Consider the following 23,937-nt stretch of genomic DNA (forward strand, 5'->3'; position numbering starts at 1 on the left):
TTATCCCGTACTTCAACAGCAGCCAGAAAACCAACTACCTGCCCACCTTTGGTCATGGGTGGAAAATGACTTAAATGGCCATGGGCGACCTCATCCTCCACTTCTGGATCCGGAGGAAGCCCAGCTTGAATCAGGTCCCTCCTCTCCCTCAGTAACACAGGTGAAAATAAAACTATGTTCAACCAGAGAGCAGCCCTGAAATTTGCCTGGTGTTAGATTTTTGCTTTAAAATTCAATCCAACATGCCAAAGCCCTGCTCCTGCTAACGACAAAGAAAAAAGCTATTGAATGGCAAAAAGTAACTAAATGTTTGAAGAACATTCTAGTCCCCGCAAAATGAAATCGCTGGAGGAATTTGCACAGCTTCCCACAGTCTAGTTACTGAATTACTAAACCAGTTTCTCCCAACCACTTACAAAGCAAAATTATAATCAACTGTAGGATCTGGTATTATGACTACTCAAGAATGAGCTTTTACAAAATAGAAGCTAAAAGGTTTGCAGATCTGTTTCACATCTGTGGCCCAGATACAATCAGCTCCTTCCCATTCTCTCTTTTAAAGCCTGCCCACAGCATCCGACTCATGCTGAAGAGAGGTCCAAAGAGCGAAAAAGTTCGGAGTGTCTCTTAAAACTTCCAGAGAGGCTGAATCAAATGTGTTTTATCAAGAACTCCCTTCTCTCTATGCATCCGCTTTTCATTCATGCTACTTTTTCAAGTAGTAGAGGGGGGGGAAAAAAAGGCAAATTAAAAAAAAAAAAAAAAAGGCAAATAAAAGACAAAAAAGGCTGTAGATGTCTAAGCATTTGGAAGCCTGTTTTTTGCCTTTGGAAGAGATTTAAAATGTTTCAATTTACAGAGCAGCTTCATGCCTAGAGCAATTTCTGGTGTCTCTGTTTTTAAATTCTTTGTACCTTCATGTTTCTAAGGATGCTGGAGGGAAAAACCACACCCTGTTCTCCAAGGTCTCTTCCACCAGCTACACACTGCCTCCTCCTTGTCTTACCGTCTCGTATTTTAATAGACGAGCAAGGTGGACACACTGAGCTATCCCAAATGCACACCCACAAGGTAAAAGTTATATCCCTTCTTCTTCTCCTGAATTGATTTAGCGCTGCCCACATGGAGCCCAAGGGCTGCTTATTCCCTGTCCTGGCCCCACCAGCCAACGCTTCTCCCCCTCCCGCGGGCAGGACCCATGGGTGCAAAGGCTGGCAAGCAGCAGTACCACTGGTCAGGGCTCCTGGCACCCCAGGGGATTTGCATCAGCTGAGCTGGAACCAGGGCAAGCCCCAAGGCATGGACAAAGTGGCCATCTTCACCTAGTTCAGCTCCCCAGATTTTAGAGGAAGGGAGGAGCAGCTCAGGGCTCTGGAGCAGGCTAGCAGTCTCGCAGCGGGGTCCATATGAGCAGTAGCTAGGGGAAAAAAACCCAGTCCACAACCTTTTCCAAACTGATGATGAAGGGAGACAGGGAGATGGGGAGAAACAGGAAAACAGCCTTCCCGTTTGAAGTCCTCTCCATTTTGCACACAACGTTGTCGGTGTAACCAGCGCACGCACTCACAGCAGGGCTGTAAAACTTGTTACAGCATTTCAAAGCAACTCGGGTAACCTTGTTCAGAGACAGTGATTTATGCATACGCGATTATTCAATCACCCCACGACACCGTCCTTACCTACGTGCAGACAGGTTACGCTCGGTGCTCCCTCTTCTCTCAGCACCTCCTGAGCCAGCGTGCACGGATGCGCACGTGAGAAGGGAACGGGCACCCCTGCCCCAGCCCGTTATCCCTCAGTACCGGAAAGGCCTGTAACCTAAACCCGCCACCTTCCCAGTCCAACATCAACTCAGGAGTTGTGCTGAAAGACAAATCAAAGCACTCCGCTTGGCCAGCTCCCAACACACCTTCCCTTCCTGCACGCTGCTGTGAGACACCGTGGCCGGCTGGGACACCCCCAGCCCCGCACGCCTGCCCCGAGCTCCAGGGCACCCGCAAGCCCTCGAGCTCCATCCCCCCCCCCGCAGATCCCGGGAAGATCAGGTCTGGGGCTGAGGCAGCACCGCCAGCACGTGGCACCGGGAGAAGCTGTCCCGGGGTTTGAAGCTCTGCCCACCTCTGCAGCCAGACGCTTCACCGAACTACGAATTCAGCTGGCAATACTGTACGGTGAGGTGTTGCCAGTGCTTCACACAAGGCTCTGGAGCTCGTTGCCGAAGGTGACAAATCCCTTTCTTAACCCATTTGTTATGCCCTGGCTGCCTGCAGCCCCTTTGCCCACATCTCCTCACTCAATTCCCCAATGCTGGTGGCTTCTGGCCATCCGTAACGGCGAAGCCTGGTCACATCAATCAACGGGGTCAACTGATCTTCTTATGTATTAAGCCACACTTCAGCCACCAAATCTCTACCCCAGCGGCTGTTGCTGTGCTGTCTCAGGCTAGCCATAACCTTATGTCCTTACCTTCAGGAAGGGCACTGCAGGAGAGCCATCTCCTCCTCGAGGGACCCTGGTCTGGTACATTCCAGAAGGCACTTACCTCTCGTTCAGCACACAGGGTCCCTCCATGCATCATTTGCCACTGAAAGCCTCTGTCCCCTTTCCGTCAGAAGTTTGGGTCGGTAACTTAACCCAGCGCTGCACCTGAGGCTCCATCACACCTCAAAGACCCTCGCAGCTTAAATGAAAGACTTGGCCAAACCAGAAGAGCACCCTCAGCTCTAATTTCTGCTGAGCCACTCGCACAGCCCCTTGTGATTCAGGCAGCCGAGCTCTGGGCGAAGGCCAAAGGAACTGGTCCCTCTAGCAAAGCCTGTTCCTTCCATCAGCTTCCACAACCCACAGCAGGAGAGAAAGTGCCACAAAGGGCAGCAACCGGGTGTTGATTTGGTATCAGCGCTAAGCCAAAAATGAAACAGAGCATGCTGAACTCCTACGTGAAGACACAACTCTCAAGGCTAAGAGCCTTGGACGAGGCTGACGAGCCCATTATCTTGTTTGTGCCAAATTCCTGCTTCTCACACCTTCCCGTGACACACCTGCAGCCAGCTCCCACAGAGCCTTTACCCACACAGCTCCAGGCCGGCAGGTCAGGTTTTCCACCGCGAGGCAGGAGGGGACCAGCGACGGCTGCACACCCACCCCAGGCTCCGCAGGGCAGCACCAGCAGTGTGGTTTCCTTTCCCTGCCCATTCCTGGAGCTGCAGGGCAAACAGCCCAGGGCTGGGCACTGCCAAAGCACCAGCAGGATGAGGGGGACAGATCAAAAGCAGAGATCAAGGGAGGGCAGGAGGCAGGACCGAGCACAGCCCCATCCCACCCTTCCTGCTTCCTCCCGGGCTCTGTAGCCGAAATACATCCATCTCCTCCCAAGCAGAGAATTACCCATTTGGCTGTTTCTCTCCACCAGCGTTTATACATGCACTGCTTATCTCCACAACCGCTGCACTCTTATTTTAAACTGCGCAGCAGCATCCTGTGGATTTTTCCAGCAGCTGAAGCCCATGGAGGAGACCTGCTGGGGCAGGGCACAGTGGCCAGGCCAGGTACTCCCCGCCAAAGGGGGCTTTCCTGAAAACTGGGTACCAAAGACTGTCTAGGTAAGAAGGCTGCTGCCCCGTCTCCGTGGGCACGGGTCTTTCCAAGCTCTCGGCGTGCCAGTGATGGGAAGTGGAGGTGGGGAAAGCTGTGCCCACAGGTGCTGCTGATGTGAGATCCCCGCATGTTGTTTTAGCAGAGTACAGGCTCGCATCCACACCAACGAGGAGCACTGGCTTTTCCACCTCTCGCCACTCCTCCTCCTCACCAGGTCCAAATAAGGAACTCTGCAACGAATCCTGCACTTTATAATTGGTGTGCAAACCATGAGAAGACAGGAGGCAGAAAAACCAGTTCCCACTCCAGTCACGCGCGCCCCCCCTCCCCAGCTGCATTTGCTCCCCATTATTTAAGATTTCAGGTGTTCAAAGCACTCACCTACCAGTTTTTTTTCAGGAATGACAAATGAGTTTGCATTTTACTGTGGCAGGGCAGATCAGAAGGGTCTAGAACAAGGGTGACAAAAAGACAGCCTCAGAAAAGGTTAAACCACATGTTTGCAGGGCCCCTCCCAGCCACAGCTAAGGAATGCTTGAAGGCCAGAAAAGCTTTCTTTTTTTGTCTGAAAGGATAAGAGGAAGGAGTGGAACAATCAAATCTGGTTTCAGTTTATTTCCAGAATTTTACTGTACAAAATATGCAAAGTGTAAAACGGTTTTATGTTTCAGTTTAAAAAACAACAAAACCCCATCCAGCTATAACTTAAGAGAACCCAGCTTGGAACAGAACAATGTACTAGGCTAGACCCACAGTGCATTAATGTCACAGACACCAGGAATTTGCTTACTTAAGTTCACGATTAGAAAAGAACAGAAAAGACCATGTACCATTGCAGTTAAAGTCACATGTGCAAAGAAGAGGGGGAAAATAAAAGGGGAGTGGGAGGGGGTGGGCAAGAAATGCTGGTTAGTGTCTATTAATTAGAAAACCTTGGCAAAAGCCATCTTACTATACACAGTTTGTGTAGAAAAAGAGTATTACACAGTGATCAAAAGAGGGCGAGGGAAGGGCGCTCGCTCCCACCCCCTTCCCCAAGACACAATAATGCTGAATCAAAGAAACAGGCACAGAAGAGTGTAAGATTCCTTCACAGTTACGCCTGTGCAGGTAGCGAGCCACAGCATCCCCTCGCCACACACGCAGGAGATGCTCCCAAGCATCCTTAGCGCTGGTGAGAGGTGCCCAGGGAGCAGCCGGGGGGAAGGGTTCCCTCTCTGGGCAGAGCACACCCAGGGCAGGGCTGGCTGCCTGCTGCCCGCAGGGCTCCGGTACGGCACGGGGATAAAAACCCGCAGTCTCTTGGGAGGGATGCAGAGGGGCGGACGACACCAGCTGGACTGCTGGTGCGGCGGGGACCCAGCTCAGGAATATCTCAGCGATCTGCACCAGTCACAGAGCAGCTGTCAGAAACGGCAACTTACGGTCATCAAAAATCCTGAACGCAGGAGGATGCGTATTCCTGTAGGAGACTTCATGGCCCAAAGCCATCTCTTTTTAGGAGAACAGAAATTTGGGGGTTTTGTATGTTTGTTTGTTTTTTTAAAAAAAAAACCAAGCAGCTCAATCCCAAGAGCGCTTTCTTCTTAACACAGTTTAAACACCAAACCACCAAGCCTGGCTTGAGGCTTTAGACATGTGTAACACACACACCTAGAAGGGAAGAGCACGCAGACACACAATCGGAGTGAGACAACAGCCATCTGCGCACAGCCCTCGTGAACAGCTCCCACAGGGCAGGGCAGAACGGAGCGTGACTGAGGAGTGGAGTCGGGGACCAGACTACAGCATTTTTGCGAGAGGATGGCAAGACTTTCGTTTCGCCTTTGAAAAGGGCAGATTTACAGTTTTGGTAAGCAAGATGAAACTGGCTTGAGTGGGTTTCCACGTTTAGCACCGTACGGCTCTTTCCAGTTTCTTCAGCAGCAAGTGCTGGAAACAAGCGCATCTCAAACAAGACTTCTAAAAGCTACTTACACAGGGCAAGACCAGCTTCAGAAACACCTTCCCCGCAGCTTTTGGCCGACTTAGCAACAGCAGATTCCCAAGGCTTTGCATGGAGATCCCCAGCCCAAAGGAAAATGTTAAGAGGCTCCATAAGGGTTGGGATTTGTTCAGATCTCCCCCAGACTTGCACTTTATCGGGAGCTGCCCCTGAGCCCCGAACTGCAGCCCCAGCACTTCCCATCCCAGCAGATACTTGTTCTGCCTCAACAGGGAACTTTGGCGGGGGAGGGGGGGGCGGGAAGGAACCACAGGAAGGCGAGGATGGGGTCTGGAGTGACTGAAGCTGCTGGCAGGAAAATTTTTAGAGGCAGAAGCCAGAGGAATATCTGGCAGAGGCTGAAATCACATCAGCCTTTCTCTCCAATATCCCCCTTCAGGGAGGATGGCTCTTGAAGGGACATCCTTCAAGACAGGACAAGCCCAGAAGCAGGAGCTGCCCTTGCTCTGCCAGCAAGCTGCATCACGCTTGCCATGCCCGGGGCATCCCTCCCCAGCTACCCTGCTGCCCACAGGGGTGCGTGGGTGGCAACGTCTCCCCTCCACAGGGTAAAAACTGGTAGTTGCAAGCACTGCCCCCCACATCCCCAGGGTGACCACAGGGGCTTGGTCAGGGACTGCTATACTGCAGAGGGGAGAGCTGGAAAGCTTACCCTTCTGAAAGCGCCGTCTGCTCTGCTTCCATCTGTGAGAAGGCTCCAAAGGAGTCCGAGACCTGGGGCAGCCCCACGGAGCCTACACACGGATGGCTGCAGCCACACGGCAATGAGAGGCAAACAGACGTGCTAACCACCTTTGCTCAGGCCTAGTTACCGGACTGGCAAGGTATTAAGGGTCTGGCATCTGCCCCTACACTCCTAGAAGCTGCAAGAAATCTTTCGCTCTTCAGCCACGAAAGAGAAAGCCAGCCTTCATGGAAACCCACAGCCATTTCCATCCGCTCCGGAGCAGCTGAAGATCTTGGCTGCATCTGGTTTTGGAAGATCTCAGCATGGCTTTGGATTTAGGCTGTAACAAATCAGACAGCAAAAAACCCAAAGCCTTTAAAGTATCTGAGCAACACAGTTGAGAGTCAGAGGAAAAATGCCAACATAAAAGAATGGGGCAACACCACTCGTGGCTAGGCAGCACAGCACCCTATCGAATGGTTCAGCCTTCAGCGAAGGACGCCCAGTGCAAGGATCTCCTCCGAGGGGAACACTGTCCAATTCACCACAAACAGGGTTGTCTTATAAACCACTTGAATTCTAAAAAATAAAACAAAATTTCCCAGCCAGGTACAAGCATCCAGGCTGGGAGAGAGAAGGGAGAGTATGTGCAAGGAGACAGTGCAGGACAGGAAAGGCATTAGGAGGAGAACAGCCTGCACTTGGCTGGCAAACCCCACCAGCCTTTTTTGTGCTCAGCTCTTGGCAAGCTCTGCAGAAGTAAGGACTGCAGGATTTGGATCGAGCTTCATTCCCTGTGACTTGACTCTTACTCATCAGCTGGTTATAAACAGAGTTAAACAAACCAGTCTGCTCTCACCGATCCGTATTTTTACAGTCTGAATTCCCATAGATGCCACAGATCCATCTGTGGGTCTCAAAGCACTTTAGCCTCAACAACACCCCAGTGAGGTAGGTATGACAGTGGTCCCCTGGATCTTGCATGGAGAGGGGAAACAAGAGACGCTCTGCAAAATAAAATGTTGTAAAAAGACCCCAAACTAAACCAGGGAATACTCAGGAGTCCCGATTCCCCTTTTAGTCTGTTCTCACCCCAAGCCGGCTGCATCTCTAAAGAGATGGTTTGAGAGGCCAAGTCCCCTCCTTCAGAATTCATCGGGCAAACATTCATGCTGCTGACACAGGGAAGGGCATCAAATGTGGGACTTGGCCCCCGCGGACAGCGTCCTTTTCAGCAGCAGGCAGAAAAGTCAGCGCTGAACCACGGCACGCAGCTGAGGAAGCAGACCCAGAGCAAGCACACACCGCTTCCGCCTGGTTCTCCATCTGTTCAAGGATTTAATGCAATTAAGACATGAGTTTCCTGAGAAGATACTGTCAGACAAGCCTCCTTGTGGGGCAGGGAAAAGGAAAGAGGAAGGAAACCCTGGGAAAGTAAGAAAGTTTTGCAGAGGTGCCTGTGACAAGGCGCTCTCACGCACACAGCCCACCCAAGCCCCCCAGCAAGGTGGTTCTTACTCCAGCTTCACAGAAATCAGCCAATTCAGCCACAGGCAGTAGCCTCCACACAGGCGTAAGTGCTCCATAGTCTCCCAAGCTACTTCCAGTCTCTCCCACCTTGCTGGTTTGGCACGGCACAAACGCCAGATACACACATTTTTAGGAGAGCCAGGTGTGAGATAAGATACTATATGCTCCACTTCCTTTTTTTTTTTTTTTTTTCTTCCCCCCAAATAAAAAGAAGGAAGAAACCAGTCTATTTTTTCAAAATAAAACACTGCGAAGGCCACAGTCAATAAGGGAGTCCACATACAGACCAGAAAGCCTGACCTAGAAAGAAACCCAAACGCTAAGTTTAGAGAAGGGAAAACCCTACCTACTTCCCATCCTTTCAGGGACACGGGCCTGACCCCATCACGTCCTGTGCCACCTAGCTTCTCCACCACCACATCTGGCACGTCACATGGAGAAGACAGGATCCAGCTGACTGCCACGTACTTGTAAGAAAGGTGCAGGACACTGCGGGCATCGCTTGGATGGGGAGTCACCATTTGGGACCCTCACTCACAGGGTGCTCCCTTGACCCCAAAGAGGACTACCCGCAGGTGCCGACGGACCCACAGCTCCATTGCTTCTGAAGCTGGAAGAGGCCGGACCCCCCTGCCACGCCCCCAGCACCCCTGCTTAAGGTGGCTGCTCCCTCCCACCAGCTTCTGGTGGGCACTGGCCAGCCCACACCAGCCATGCCATGCAGGACTAGCAGAGCTCCGCTCTGAGCCAGGACACCTTGTGCTGGTGGGAGCACGGAGGCAGCCCCACAAGCTGCTAGAAGAGCCCAGGGAAGGCTGGGGAAGGCCAAAGGGGACAGGAGGGGCTGTCACAGCCCCCCCTTGGAAGACAACACACCCTGGCAATGAAAGGCACTGGCTTATGTACCTCACTGAACTGGGGCCCTCTGTGTTAAGACATCCATATGGAAGGTAGGTGAGATTCTGCCCGACAGATATTTCCATGGCAAAAGGCAGGGCAGAATGAATCGAGTGTTTGCATTCACACACACAAATCCACTGCCACAGAGCCGGAGGGGTCTCAGAGGGACCCGCCTGAAGGCAGGTCACTGCCAGCTTTGGAGCGGGCTCTGGAGTCACACGATGCCCTGTGCTGGCAATCAGACTTCAGACATCGCTTCAGTCTCATTGTTAAAAGCAAACCTTACAAAACCCTGTGAAACTCAAGTGACGCTGAAGCTGCACACAAAAGCTTCACTGACGGGCAAAGGCAGCCCTACAAACAAACCTGCGTGTCTCAGGAGCGGGTCCCAGCGCTGAGCAGGAACTCCCGCAGTACAGAAAGGCCAAGAAAGGCAGGCGGATTTAACATTCAGACATAGTTTGGTATTTCTTAGCTATAGCTGAAGGCGTACGGTGAGGACACACCGCAGTGTTTCCAGGGCACAGCAGTTCTCCAAAGCAAACGCACACGGCAGGGGTCAGCCCTTCGCTGGCTCCTCTCCCCAAGCAGGGAATTCCTTTTGCCCATCTTCCCTCTGGATGCACTTGGAGCCAGCTAGAGAGGGAGGGGTACATTCCTGCCTGCACCCCCTCCCCTCCAAGAAGCTGTCAGACATAGGGAGGGTCTGTGATTTATCTGAGGAGGAGCCAGCTGCCTACCTACCCTGTCCCAGTGCAAATACGCAGCCCTTGCAGGTGCAAAAGGACGCGGCGGTAAGGCAGACCCCGAGGGGACTGTGGCTGCAGAAACACATTTGGAAAGCCAGACAGAAGGCGAGAGAAATAGGGAACCTTGGGAGTGCCCGACAAAGATACGGGCAAGCAAGAGAGGAAAGCAGGTGAGAGATAACAGGGAGCTGTGTCCTGCAGAAAAGTTTCACTAAGAAGCACTGGTAAAAAAAAACAAACAAACAAACTAAAAACATTAAAAAATTTGAAGAGCTGCTAGATGGGCTGATCCAGTTCAAAACAAGCAACTTCACAGAGAGCAAAACCATCCCACCATGCTCACACAGGTCCAGCACTGACAGAAGAGGGCCCGTGGAGAGGAGGAAAATAATAAGTCTTCAGCCTCTAGATTAGGTGGCTCACAGAAGCAGCCCTCTCACACCTGCCCTGTGACACCCTCTCCTCCCCGAGTGAACTGGGACTGCCACAGCCCCGTGCAAGAAGGTTTCTATAGCGGAGACGTGAGCAGCGTGCTCTCAGAAACAGCTACAGGTAGCAAAAGCAGAGACACAAAAGCACAGGCGTGCGCACGGCGTAAGGCAGTGCTCCAACAAAAATACCAACGTTGCAATCGTGCGGAGAAAGAGCGAGCATGAGATTTACAGTATGCCTGGCAAGGAGGGGATGGGGGGGTTAGAAAAAAATCTGTTCTGTCTCCAAGGCTGAGCTAACCGAGCCAAGTCACCCTGTCGCCTCTTAAGATATTTCTTTCTAGATAAGATATCCCAGCTCCCCCCTCCCCTTTCCAAATAAAGTGCAGATGGTCAAATATTACTGGTCCATCATCTGCCAGTTTCAGTCAGCATTGGGGAAATTAAACCCAAAAGCACAATATTGAAAAAAAAAAAAATCCCCAAACAACCCACCCTCAAAATCCCTTAGACTGAAGTCTCAGACTGTAAGCGGAGGACAAATTTATGAGATTTAGGGTCTATGAACTCTTCTGAGAGTTTGATGAAGGGGATTTTTTTCACATTAACAACAAGGCTGAAGTCCAAGCACTTGAGGACAAACACAATGCCATCTTGTAACCCGCTTGTGACTGCTTCCTCACTGACGAGCGTCCACTGCTTGGAGAACCAGCGATCCCTGTCATACTGGAGGGTTGGGCCCGGGTTGAGGTAACGCTCCAGGAATGCCTGCCGAGAGAGGGACACAGTTAGCGCTGGCCCCACGACTCATCCTGTTTCAGCGCTCTCTTCCCATCCCCAGACACAGCTCCGCGAGCATGGGTTTGCCATGCTGCAAATAGTTTCAGCTTCCACGCTTTAGGAATCATCCTCCCCCCAGTCCCTCCCAGCTTTTCAGACCTCAGCAGCGGACACAGCCACCAGAAGGATCCTCTTTCTGTCCATCCCAGCAAGCTCACGAAGTTATAGCCCAGACTTCTGCTGTAAGCACCGCCATCCAGCAGCAGTTCAGTAGAGTAGGGGTCATTCCTCCCCCACCAGCCCCATAACCCATCCCAAAACTGCAGTCCTGGACTGCGGGTGGGATAGCTGTCCCTCCCTTCTTCAGGCCAAACTAAGGTGGAAAGCAGAGGTTTCCACATCTGCAGCCTGATGAGGCTGCAAAACTGAAAGCAGAACGGGGAATGCCGTTTGACATTGCTTGTGTTTTAAAGTCTCCTTTGCAGTCTTATCAGGGGCAGCAGAAGTCCCCCTCGCATACCTGGGCACGGTCCCACTGGATGCCAGTGAAAGGGTGCTGAGCCCCATCCCTTGACAGCCTTCCCACTCTTAGCACAGTAAGTCCTGGATAAATGCCCAGGAGTAAATTCTCACCATTTTAATCCTTCTCTGTGATTGTGGGGTGTTCTTAAAGGGGAAGGTGGAGAGTGGGAGGGGGATCGTGTGACCCCTTTCCCTCATCATTCAGTCCCTCCCTGCATCTGCAAGTCAGCAGAGTCAGGGTGTGAAGCAGCAAACTGACATTTCACCAAGCAGCCACAAATTAGAAACACTGTCTGACAGATGGGGATTTAGGTGATAATTAGAAGCAGTTCAAAATGCAGCACTGCAGAAGTGACAAAAAAAAATAAAAATGGTCCTTTGTAGGCTGCCACCTGCATCATGCCACTACCACAAGCCAGCTGGGAGAATTCTCTGTGACTCAAGGCCACCATCTCAAAACAATTCTTTGGTATCCCCTTTGCTGAACTGGATATGAGAAAAATTGTCTTATAGACACGTTCAGCTAAAGAGAGACAGGAGATGCTGTAGAGGAAACATTACTTCCCTTTGAGACCGGACGCAACCAACCTACAACGCACTGATCGCATCACCGAGAGCAGCTATGAGAACTTCCACTCAGCTCCCTCCACAATTTTCTGTCCCGTGTGCACACAGATGTGCCACCCCTTTCTCCCTCCTTCCTGCGCCAACATTAGAGAAAGCATTACCTTTGGTGTCATGTTATTGGTGATGCAGAAGGACAAGTGTTGCAAGATGCTCTCCATGCTGTGGTACTGCTGCTGGCGGGTGGTGCGAAGGTACTTCTGCAGAGCTCTTGCCATGGAGGGGAAGATTGCCTGGGCTGCTTCTCGGGGGTCCATCATCTCTCCTGGAGCTTTCTGCTGTTCCTCTGCCTGGAGGCGTTTGATGTGGGTGAAAGCCTCCTCTACTGCAACCACAAGCCTGCAGAAGGAAAATCAAGACAGCAAGAGCCATAACAAGAGAGAAGCGGGATGAGTCTGTGGTTAAGGCAGAGCCTGGGAGTCACAATTTACAAGCTCCTATTCCCATCTCTGTCACTGAGTCGCTGCCTGCCATCAGAAAATTTACATAAAATCTTCTCTACTGACAGTCTTGAGGTGTAGACAGCAGCTTCTCTTTCCTTGCCTAAGCCATCCAGCAACTGAGGGTCATAAACCAGGATTAAGACTTTAAAAGCCTGAGCGTCGTACTTGGTTCTGCCAACACAGCATAAACATCAACTACACGCCTCCCCCTGTGTTTAACGCATGTCTGTGAAAACAATGGATCCAGCAGGCAGTGCTGCAGTGTGCAGCGTAAGGACAGGCACTCGGGAGGAGGCTGGCCATAAATTAGAGTGACCCAGGACACAGACTGCTCCGAGAGTCTGTGCTCACAAGCTGCAGTCTGCTCCAATTCACACCAACTGGATACAGAACTCGTGCTGACTGCTCTGCACCCCTCCGCTGAACAGTGATGGGGCTTCTGAATTCCCTGCTAACGCTGCTGCCAGAGACACCCTCTGCAAACCATTCCTGTGTTGGCACAGGTGAGCAAACACCCAGACCACACCGTAAAAAGGCAAACAGATGCCATACGACACCTGCAAGTTAGCCCAGTAGTAAGTAGAAAGTGAGGGGCTACACTGCAGTCAGGAAAAAGAAACAATAATGGAAAAAGTCACCCAACAAAACTCTTTTGCCCCTCCTGGCAGGACTTGTTTCACACTAGATTTCCGCTCAAGTCACCAAATGTTGTCCACGCTGACCTCAATACCCAAAGCATCTTAAAGGCAGGGGAAGCTGCCTCGTGACAAGCAGAAACACAGCATACTACAGTCAGACTGTGTATGAGGAACAGCGCGAGAAGCCCTGACCCCTGCCCGTTTCGTTTAATTTGACCTGGGGGAGGTGGGGGGTGGAAATCCATTTCTAATCTCCTCATGTCTTTTTCTTGCAGCTTTGACCTTCCTCCTTTGAAACACCTGGCCTGATCTTCTAGCGACTGATGGTTTTCCTCTCTGACTAAGCAGCTGTTCTAACCAAGCTCAGTGAGCAAGGGAGATGTGCCCGAGTTAGGATGCTACACCGCACGGAAGGGAAAGTTTAAGTTCCTGTTGCTCTGAGGCTGGGAGAGCGCCCAAAAGACAGTGGCTACAGAGCACAGGTCAGACTGAAGCAGGCCAGGGGCGACACACGACACTCTGCCGGGATTTCCCCGAAAGAAATACAAACTGCAAAAAGAAAACATGAAACAAGCCAGCTCCTTCCAGTTACGGCACATTCCTTCTAAACACAGCTGGGTTCAGGGGTGCCTGTCCATAAGCAGCTTGCCTCGAACTGTTAGTTATGTCAGCTACAAACCATAATTAGGCTCCAGAGCAAACAGAGGCACTATCTTGGGTCACCTCAACAAGGCATCAGCTCTGCAGCTTACGTTTGACTGGCAGAAAACACACCTATGTTCCAAAATTAAATGTTAACTGCTTCTGGTCACATCTTTCCTCCCCAGCTCATTGAAAAGGGCAGTCAAACTGTCCCTTTCAGTAGTCCCCAAACACAAATACTCTCCTTGCACATGAACAGGCAACACCAAACGCTCCACCGATCCCATCCCTGGATTACTTGAGTCGAGACAACAAGGCTGGGCATGGGGGAAAATAATGGGATTTCCTACAGGAACTACAGATTTGTCAAGCACCGGACAGTTCTCTAATCCATGACACTGCATTAGCTTGTCCGCACAATATACATGAGCTCTGCTTTATACACGTTCTTCCGATAGTTCCAGTTGCAAGCCGTCACCATCCCTTGTGCACCCGGGTTTCATACGCTTCTTCACCGCGACAGATGTACAGCCAAACCCCAGCCCTTAAATCACAGCTCTCCCCGTCTCGTCAGGCTTGCCAAGCCCCACGCGACTGAGCACCGCAGCGCCGCGCAGCAGCGGGCGGCACGGGGCGGCTGTACCTTGCACGGCGTTTTTTCACTCTGCGCTCGTGGTCGGCCTCTTCGTAGTAGAGCTCGTTGTGGCTGGAGTCCCTCCGACGGGCCGCGGCGGCAATCATGGCACGGGACTGCCCCGACGCGTTGTTACCTGGGCCTTGGAGAGGCGAGGAGGGGCAAAAAGGAATGAGAAAGGCAGCGTGAGAAAGGCACAGGACTGGGGCTGGGACAGACTAGCACCCCACAGCACCCGTCCAAAGTGCTCTGTGGCTCCAGCCTTCCCAGCTGAAGCTATAAACCCTTCCCCGTCCTCAGGAGCTCTGGCAGAAACCCTGCTGGGCAGCACGGGCTTGGAGAGGGGACTTTGGCACGTGGACAAGGAAAGTTAGTTGGGATGAAGGACCTCACGCAACACACACAAAGGCAGAGGTGAAGCGCACATGCCAAGGATGCAACTTACCACCCATTATGTATGTTTTCAGTTTGAAGGCAAGGGCAGCTGGAACACACCACATTTCAGCAACAAGACAGTGTGAGAGCACAAGAAGTGAGGAGTTCGAAAGAGGAGAAAGACAAACACAAAAACATCATGAGACATGAAGATGAATGAACGAAAGCCAAACTCGACGGTTACGTGCAGGGAGTAAAAACAGGATGCAGAGGCAGCAGGGTCACCTTTAGACAAAGCATAAGGTTTTTCAGAAGGACAGATGCTGCCAGAGCAGCAGTCCTGCGGTAGGGTCAGCTGGGGTCTCTATGTGTAGTAGTTTCTCATGGCATTCTGATCAGCACCTGCCATTACAGCTTCTGTTGCTGCTAACAGTTCCCACATAGCTACAGAAGCAGAGAAGCTGCAACCTACTCCGTAACACCTAGTCAAGTGAAAGAGCTGTCTACTACAAGACCTTAATTAGCGACCTTAAAATACGTAGTAGCTTCTGCAGCTCCCTCATGAAGCTCTCGCTGTTTGGGCAGAGAGAAAAAAAATTGTCCCACAAGAGCCTACCAACCCTTCTGTCTAGATAGAGGACAGAGATGGGTCTACGCAGAGGGAAGAAGAGAGAAGTCCTGGACTACCTCCAAACCGCCAAGAGGTGCTTTTCTGAGTAACTGCCCTGAAAGCCCACACTCTCAACTGGCAGTGGTTAAGGGCAATCAATTGCACAGACATGCTAAAAGTTGTTCTGCTCATGCAAGGGCAACTTTTAAAATTTTTCCTAAAAAGCATAAACCAGATTCTAAGACAGAAGTCTGAAGCTCAGCAGTGGGAAAGACAAGCATTCACACAGCTTCTTCAGAGTCTAAACACTTCAGACTTTGTTTGACAGCCCTGAAACAGAGGATATGACTTAAGGGAGATACTAGCTCCCACATTTGGGTTAGAACGATAATTTGCCTCGTTAACTATGCCTGGCAATGAAAATCTTGGTTTTGAAGGTGAGCCTCCCCACTCTGTGTAAAAGAGATTACAGCAAAATGTTCTTCCTTCCTGGCTGCTCCAGTATCAAACACAAAAGCTGCCAACAAATTAGGTTGCCTTAATAGCATTACTGTCTTTTCACATGGCGGGTGTAAGAGACTGTCAGGATGCCAGGGTGAGCTGCGGCCAGAACTACTCTCTGCTTTGTAAAATGGATGGGAATCTTATTAAGGACATGCCTCTAAGCCTGAGATTTCCACGTTTGCAAAGGCAGCGGCATTGCACAAGGAACAGCCCAGGCAACCGGTACTGCCCCAGAAGGGAAGGCACAAATTTTCAGGTGCTGGCAGGCTCACGAGCTTGACGCTTGGAAAGGCCTGCCAGCCACATCTACAGCTTGCTTCTGGCTCCTTCTCTTCCCAAGTCTTGCGAGCTAGCAGCTCCTAAGCTACTAATGCTACCAGACCAGCAATTTTTCCTCCAAGCTTGGGAGTCCCAACACCCCAGCAGGCGCTGCAGGAACAGAGCCCCTGCCAGCTCCTGAAGGGATGCTGCAGCGCTGCAGAAGCCAAGCCAGGCAGTAACCAGAACGGCGCGTCCTGCTGCCAGCCTGGCGGGCTCTTGGGTTTGAACGGTGTGCAGGCGCTGTGGGACCAGCAAGCCCTTTCCTCACACCAAGCCTCACTGAGAGTGAGCAGCTGGAATGAAAGATTTCCCTCTAGAAAGCGCAGCGCAAGCCTGCTCCCCCTTCCAACTCAACTCGTTCTCTCCCACCTGAGCGCTTCTTCCCTCCAGGCAGCAGGGGACACACGATGGACACAGCCTGCCCCTCGCCCTCCCCCCTCGCATCAGGATGGGGACGTTCCACTGTAAGGATCTAAACGCCCAGCTAATTTTACAGACTCGGGAGTGCTGCATCAGGTTTGGGGAAACATTTAGAACCAGGTTGTTGAAACTTCTGAAGTCACCAAAAATGAAGAAAAAAAACCCCACACACCCATAAGGTGCTGCAACTTTGCTGAAGGCAAAACAGTCCTGTCTCATGGCTTTCCCTGTGACAGATACTCTTCCTATTTTGACCTCCACGCCCTGCACGCTGAGCCACCTTGCCCAGCTAAGTCCCTTCTGTCCCTTCTCCCTTCCAGCTCTCAAAGCCTTTCAGGACTAATGAATTCACGGACAGACGTGCCTTACCACATTTTGGTCAGAAAACTTCAGTTGTCCTTCACCATAAGCACTTCCCCACACAACTTCAGCTCCTCCATCAAAGGAACCCGCACTTTTATAAAGGCTGCGATGGCTGGGCACACCCTGCTTATCAAGCCCAGCTTCCACTGATGGGGCTTAAGAGTGTCAAATGATTAAGTCCAGTTTTCACTGCTTTGAGTGTCCACAGGGATCCACCCCTCCGTTCTCCCCCGGGCCTCTTTAAAACCCAAAAGTTTGAAACAGGTTTACAGAATGGCAAAGCTCAAGGGGGATAGTTATCCGCCCCTGAATTTCTAAGAGCTGCTTAGCATCACTATGCCTTGGGAGCATGGCCACGCATAGCTAACGTAGTGCCAGGGCTGCGGGCTGACAAGCACCGCTTCCACCGGCAACTGCTGCTTGCACACTTAATTCTTCCCCCTGCTATCAACCTCCTTCATTTTCCTGAAGGTTGCCTGTGGAAGCAGCGCTATAAACGACTGGGGAACTGCTGCAGGTTCAAAGTTGTGTTTATTGTACTATCACAACCAAGGAGATGGCCCAAGGGTGACAAAAAGCAGAGGCTGCCTAAAACCAGCAGTGGTGCTGAAAAGCGCTTGTCAGGCCATGTAATAATTAAGCCTGACCCAAAACTCGGCCATTTCACCCAGCAAAGACAAAAAACTTATTGTGGGCTAAACACATCTGTAAAGTCATCTGGAACTGGCAAACTCAGCACTGTTCGGAAGATTTCCAGCAAGAGACAAGCATCTGGCAAAGCAAAAAGGTGAGAATGTGTGCATAACAAAGCATAAAGCCAACCCAGCCCTTCCCCATCCCACCCAGTCTCAGAGACTACATTTCACCTCACCTACCATCAACATTGTAGACTTTCAGGCCAGCCATGTGCTTGGCTGCGCGGGATTTGGAGGCTGTTAACAAGGCTGGGTTGTAGACTGTGAAATCTTTGTAGTAATTTTCCAGAACCACCAGTGCAGCTCGCTGGATGCTAGGAAAAAAAAAATAGAGAAATACCAAGACACCCCCCCACCCCAATGCAACAAGTTATTTTTTTTCCTTAAAAGAAAAAAAAAAAAAAAAGAAAGAAAGATGAAAATAGCCACATTGTTTGGAACAGCACAGCCACACAGACAGAATTGTGCAATGTGCAGACTATTAATTACTCTCTCTAGGACCTGAAATTTCATTTGAGATGCAAGATAAAGGTCTCTGCCCTCAACAGGAGGATGACAGAAAAATCCCTAAAAAGGGCAGCACGAACTGAAGCACCAGGCTGCCTGTGGTATGGGAAAACACCGAAGAGAGCCCAGCCCGCCCAGCAGTACCATAGCTGTGATGCAGAGACCTTGCCGGGGCTGAAGATCAGAGCACCTCAGAGCACCACGCTGGTTTTGCTGTAGCTGGCCAGTGAGATGGAGGGACCAGCTCAGGATGGATGCTTTTCCCTTTGAGTCATTACCAGCCACACCTCGCAGCTCCTCAGATCTCTCCATCCCAGCACAGACAAGAGCCCAATCTCTTCAGCTTTCACAGCAAGATAAAATCGCTGCCTGAGGAGTATGGCTGCCAGAGAAGGGATTACCTTAGTATTGCTTGTTAAATTCCAGGCAGCAGGGACAGGATAAGGAGCAGTGACACTCCCTCCGTCCCTTTGAAGGGATGCCCCCACATAAAATGATGACGGAAAGGCTCAACCCAGAGGTATCTTCCTCTGCAATCATTTTGACAACAGAGCGAGAGATGTCTGGAGGCCCTGCTACCAACAAACACAACTACCTCAAAACAAGCCAGAGCGATGGCACTTAAAGATGCCATCACACATGCCGGATCTAGGACACAGCGCTCTCCCTGTTGCTCTGGCTCCATGCCCCAGTGTGGCATTTGGCTGGCAGTAGCGTTCTCAGCAAATCACCAAGATCACCAATTCAGCCAGCCGGAGTTTGCCAAGAACCCACACTTAATTTCATTTTGAACCCACAAAAATTATAAGGGAACTGCCAACACATTTGTTGCCAGTTAATTGTAAAGTTCACACTTACCAACAAAGCCTCTCCTAAGGAAAGCAACCAAGTATTCTCACACATGTTACAACATAGGAAGAAAACATTACAAGGATGGTAACGTGGGAAAATAAGACATCAACAAATTAAGACCTAAATTCAGTTCTCAGCACTACCACCAATTCGACACATGCTCCCAGAGGAGCAATTTAAATTTTCCTGTGCCTTGCGCTAATGTTAAACTTCTGCATTCCACCCCAGTAATTTAAACACACACAGACACCCGCTGCCATCCTCGTTCTCCAGCCGCCCCACTCCCACAGTGAACAAAGCATAGATACCGGCCCATTCGCGAGATTTTGAGAAAGAACAAACCCAGACTTGTTCACCACGTACCTTCATCAGTCAGTGGTATGGTACAGTGCCACATATTTGATTAGCTGTATAACTTTAAGATGAAAAATTTAGATTTTGAAGCAAATTCCACCTTAAGGACTGTTTCATGGGGTCTTTTGCATCCAGATAGAGCATCTCAAAGAAGCTTTACCTTTCAGGTGCTGGTCCTTCCTATTTCCTCCGATTTGTTAAAAGCAACTCCACTTAAGCATTCAGCTACTGATATATAATAAAAAGGCACTATTTAATCAAGGAACTAGTTTTCCTTTAATGAAGTAGTACAGACCCACCCACTGCCACACACACATAGGCGCTGACATAGAACAAGTGGAAGTCAGTTTACTTCTCCCTGCCAAACTTCTGACGTCTACTGTGAATTTGCTGCAGCTTAAAACCAAAATTTCATAAAAGAAGTCATGCGGCAGCAGCAGCACACATTCCCCCTTCTGACTGCATTGAAACATAACCGAGTTTTTCCATGTCCACTTCCCAGGAAGATAAAACTCTGTAGAGTTTCATCTCAAAATGCAATGTTTGGAAAACTAGGACCAACTGAAAACAAGAAGGTAAAAATGAACAGAGTTTAATACACTGCATTCATTTCAGACAGCGTTGGGACTTCCATGCCAGCAGTGGGAAATGTTTGGGAGGTGCTCCACTGACCAACTAGGACAAAACACAATGCATCACAGGGCAGAACAATCTATTTTAATACATAGACCACTTCCCTGGACACCACAGAGAGCAGTATCATCAGGATGCCTGCTCTGCCCACCTACCATCCCTTCCATCCCCTCAGTAAATAACCTACCCTACCAATTCATTGGCACATGCACCCAGATTCCAAACACAATAAAGCTTTTACACTGCAATAAACAACCATCATTGCCCTGAAAATTAAAGCCCAGCGATTTTTTGCTGATGCAAATCCAGCACAGGCTCAGTCCCACATATGAGATAACCCAATCACACAGAGGGTCTTGCTCTCTAGGGAGAGAATTGTAATTAAACATCAGTTTCCTAAATTTCTGCCAGCCCACTTCTGCTTCCCACGTAGCGCATCCGAAGCATGGCAGGTTAGGAAGACAGCGGTACCGCACCTCCTCTACAATTTCTCCTTCAAAGAAAAATTAAAGAGAAGATGCTGCAGACAAGAAAATTAGAAGGGTCGTAATAATTAGCAAGAGCGAGGAGAAGGCTGAATCAGAGCCTTCTGGGCTGCGTTGCTCAACCTCCTCACCCACATCAAGGGGAAGCCTCACCCTGCACAGCGCAGGACAGCCAGACCGGCCCCACGCAGGAGCTGCAAAGCAGCAAGAACCCCCCCAGACAGGCACAGCCATCCCAAACAGCAAGGGACCCACCACGCTTGTGCAACACCACGTGCAAGGAGGAGCGTAACCGCAAGCAAATAAGCATCCAGAACAGCACTGAGGAGCGAGTAAGAGCAAAGCAAAATGCTAAGCCTGCTGTCTCCCGACAGAAATTCAGGTTTTTTGGGACTTTCCACTGCGGGGCAGACCCTGGGCCGCTGTGCCAGGCAGGGGAAGCGGCTGCAGCAAGGCTGCTGCCCAGCCACTCGCCAGCTCCGACAGCAGCGGGAGCCGCAGCCCTCGCGCAGCCCTCGCGCAGCCCGCATCCTTGCTGCAGCGTCTCGGGAGGAGCTCAGCACCGCTCGGTCACCACATGCATTTCACCCCGCGCTTCAGCAATCTGAGGCTTCCCTCGCCTTTACGGCTGGAAAAGAATGGGGAAGGGCAGGAAGAAAATGAACAGAAAGTTTCAATATTTAATTGCCTGTTTAGAGAAGGTCAGAGTGAGGATCCTCCTCACGTCCTACGGGGAGTATCTGGCAGCCCAGTGTATTTCAGGCGTTGTAACAAACTACCAGAATACAGAAAAGCCTATCAGGGCACAAACCGTCGCATTTTCGTGCAACAGTTGAGACTCAAAACCTATGACATGAGAAAAAGCCTCTCACAAAGGCCAGTGGCCTACTGGAAAGCCAGTGTTCCTTCTGCACAGGATCAGTAAGGCTCTACATTCTGCTGCTTTGCATTTTTGTGTAACCAGTTTCTTTTCTTCTTTTTCAATTATTATTAGTACCCTGAAGAAGGCCAAGTCACAGCATGCTGCCAAGACGGAAAGCAAACAAACAGACCCAACAGAAGCGCAGGGTACCTCAGTGGCATTTGGCAGCAGAGAAACGCAGAGTCCTCTACAAACAGTAATGAATTAACTTTTACAGGGCACCCAAGGAAGCGGAGGAGGGGACTACGTGACACAAAGGCAGCAGCAACTATGGCCAATTTTTTTCTCTCCAAAGGTTAAGTCAGGAGCAGTTCTGCCTGAATTCTTGCTGCTACGTGGGGTTTTGATAGCCGAGGTCTTGCATTACTCTGTAACTCACAGGCCATTTTTGCTTTGCATTGCCTTCCGTGACATATCTACCCCAATGCTGAAATTAGCGTTTTTAGAGGATTTCCAGCAAAACAAGCCAGTGCTATACTGAAGCAAAGCACAAGAAGCCCGTTCATATAACCAACATACTGGTTTTGGGCCCTGCTCGTTTCTAAAAAAAGGGGTTTCAGTCTTCTGAAGCAGTGGGAAAAGGTTAGTGACCAAGAAAATAAAGCCAAAGAAAAAAAAAAAGATTGAAGCCACACCTCTACACCCAAAGTTGCCATTGGACACGCTGCAGTCAAACCCAGCAGGCTGCAGCCGCCGTCATTCACATGGTTTAAGCAGCTTCATGCTTTCCTGCTAAGCTAGAAACGCAGCCTGTCATGGTACTATACCACCCATCAGCTAGACACTGCTCATCATCGAAGGCAGGAGTGCCTCATGCTTTTGCAACAGGTATAAACACACATCCAGAAAGAGCTGAGCTGTTTGCTACCAGAGCATCAACTTCCTTACCTTGCCATGGATGCAAATCCTGCAGCATCAGAGTTTAGGGTGAGTCACACACCTAAAATCCACAGGGATAGTCAGAGAGGCCTGATCACTGCTGTGCTAATTGAGGGCTGAGGGTAAGGGAAGCCTGGGGTTATTTAATCAAATGGTTCCCAACACAGACTCCTCTCCTCCAAACAACATTTTTTTTTTTATGTTCCCCAAAACAGACACAGCATCAAAACAAGCCAAGGTCTCTGGGCACACAAAATACATGCCACAGCCAGTTGGCAATCTTTGGCACCTCAAAGAGAAGCTGAGCAAGGATTGCACAAAGCAGCTTCCACACCGAGTTGGCTTTGCCTTACCAGCTGTCTCCAGCCTACAACTGCACCAAGCTTATCTACTGCGAGAGATGCTGAGGTCTCCTGGAGTGCAGAGCTGCTCATTCACAGCATTTCTCACTCTCTAGCAGTGCTGTCAGTTCACACCCGACAGGCTCAGGAAACTCCTGTGCCTCCCCAGAAGCATCCTACAATCACATCTCCCTCCCAGAAAACCCCTTTTCACATCCTCTTTTTGCTAGGCACAGAGCTAGGGCTCGAGTTCCAGGTCCACCACCCTTGACTGCTCTTCCAAAGCAAACTCACCAGGACCAAAGCCTTGGAAATAAAACTGTAAGTAGACAATTGAAATTAAAATGTTTCCCACACCAAGCTCCCTGCTGAAGACTGTACAGAAGGTAACACCATCCTCTGCACAGACTTGCTACCTTGCTCTGCCTACCATAGCTAGGGGTGAGGCCAGCGCAGGCTGCCCCGACAGATGCTCCCCAGGCAGCACTGCCATGCCAGGGGCTGTCTCCTGCGAGCTGGCAGAGCACAAGGGACACGGTACACGCTGTCCTTCCCACGCAGCACCTTGGAGCAAGGCTCCTGAGAGGACCGAGGTCACACAGCAGCACTTCACAGCGCTGGCAGTAGTGCTGATGCTTTAGCTAGTTTTGTCCTCTCCAGTAAAGAGCTGGAGTCAGATCTCGGCAGAGATGCCCAGACAAGGAACTCCTTCGGCAGCGGGGGCCAAACAAGCAGAGCAGAAAGACAGACGCCTTTTGATGATCGTAACTACAATAGCATTTCAGTTTGGTAGAGTCAAGAGAACAAGACCACAGCCCCTAGGAACAGGAAAACCACATTTTCTTGTCAGACAACCACAACTGAAGTCTCCACTTGGTTAAGGCAGACAAGCACAATCCTCACCCTCCCTGGAACCAACAGGCACCGGGCGACCAGGACTCGACGAGTTTGTTTTAGATACCCAACTTCTGGCATTTGTTCAGGCAGGGAAGAGAATTTGCAAGGTCAAGGCTTTGTCGGGGAAGGGAAAGAAACCTCAGCGTATTAACAGGTCGTCACTGTGATGGCAGGACGGCTGCTGCCCCAAGGAAGCAAACATCCATCCATCAATGCTGCGATTTATACGGAGCCCAAACACACACACACAAGGGTTTGTCCCACAGTTTTGCGGCAACCCCATCTGTTCTCTCCTCTCCTAGCCCTTAAAAAACAAAACAAAACAAAACACGAATTTAAGTGTGTCCCAACCAATTCCCAACACCAAACAACTGTCACGTGAGTGTTGTGAGTTTAAGGGGAGCACCAGCCCTTTTTCTAGATGCAGATCTCCCCTTGCAGGTCTCTAGCTGCAGGTCTCCCTTGGACCCCTACACGGTCCAAGACGGACACGGTCTTCACCAAGCCTCATGATTTGCAAGACAAAAACCAGAATCAACACACCAGCTGGGCAATACAGTAGTTCACTGCTGATGCCGAAGGGATTTTGACATACAGATTTCCTGAATGAGAGGGGG

General features: G+C 50.5%; 1 protein-coding gene across 1 annotated transcript in view; it reads right to left on the bottom strand.

Annotated features, from left to right (window-relative positions):
* Nucleotides 1-4,184: 4,184 nt before the first annotated feature.
* VANGL1 (VANGL planar cell polarity protein 1) overlaps nucleotides 4,185-23,937 on the bottom strand; it is a 46,321-nt gene continuing 26,568 nt past the window's right edge. The window contains exons 5-8 of the mRNA XM_040595127.1: nucleotides 17,631-17,764; nucleotides 14,172-14,304; nucleotides 11,910-12,144; nucleotides 4,185-10,647 (exon numbers count right to left, since the gene is read on the bottom strand). Of these exons, the coding sequence (XP_040451061.1) occupies nucleotides 10,387-10,647; nucleotides 11,910-12,144; nucleotides 14,172-14,304; nucleotides 17,631-17,764 (763 nt within the window). The 3' untranslated portion in view covers nucleotides 4,185-10,386. The remainder of the gene's footprint in view (nucleotides 10,648-11,909; nucleotides 12,145-14,171; nucleotides 14,305-17,630; nucleotides 17,765-23,937) is intronic.

Source organism: Falco naumanni, chromosome 5 (genome assembly GCF_017639655.2).
Source record: "Falco naumanni isolate bFalNau1 chromosome 5, bFalNau1.pat, whole genome shotgun sequence".
Classification (NCBI taxonomy): domain Eukaryota; kingdom Metazoa; phylum Chordata; class Aves; order Falconiformes; family Falconidae; genus Falco; species Falco naumanni.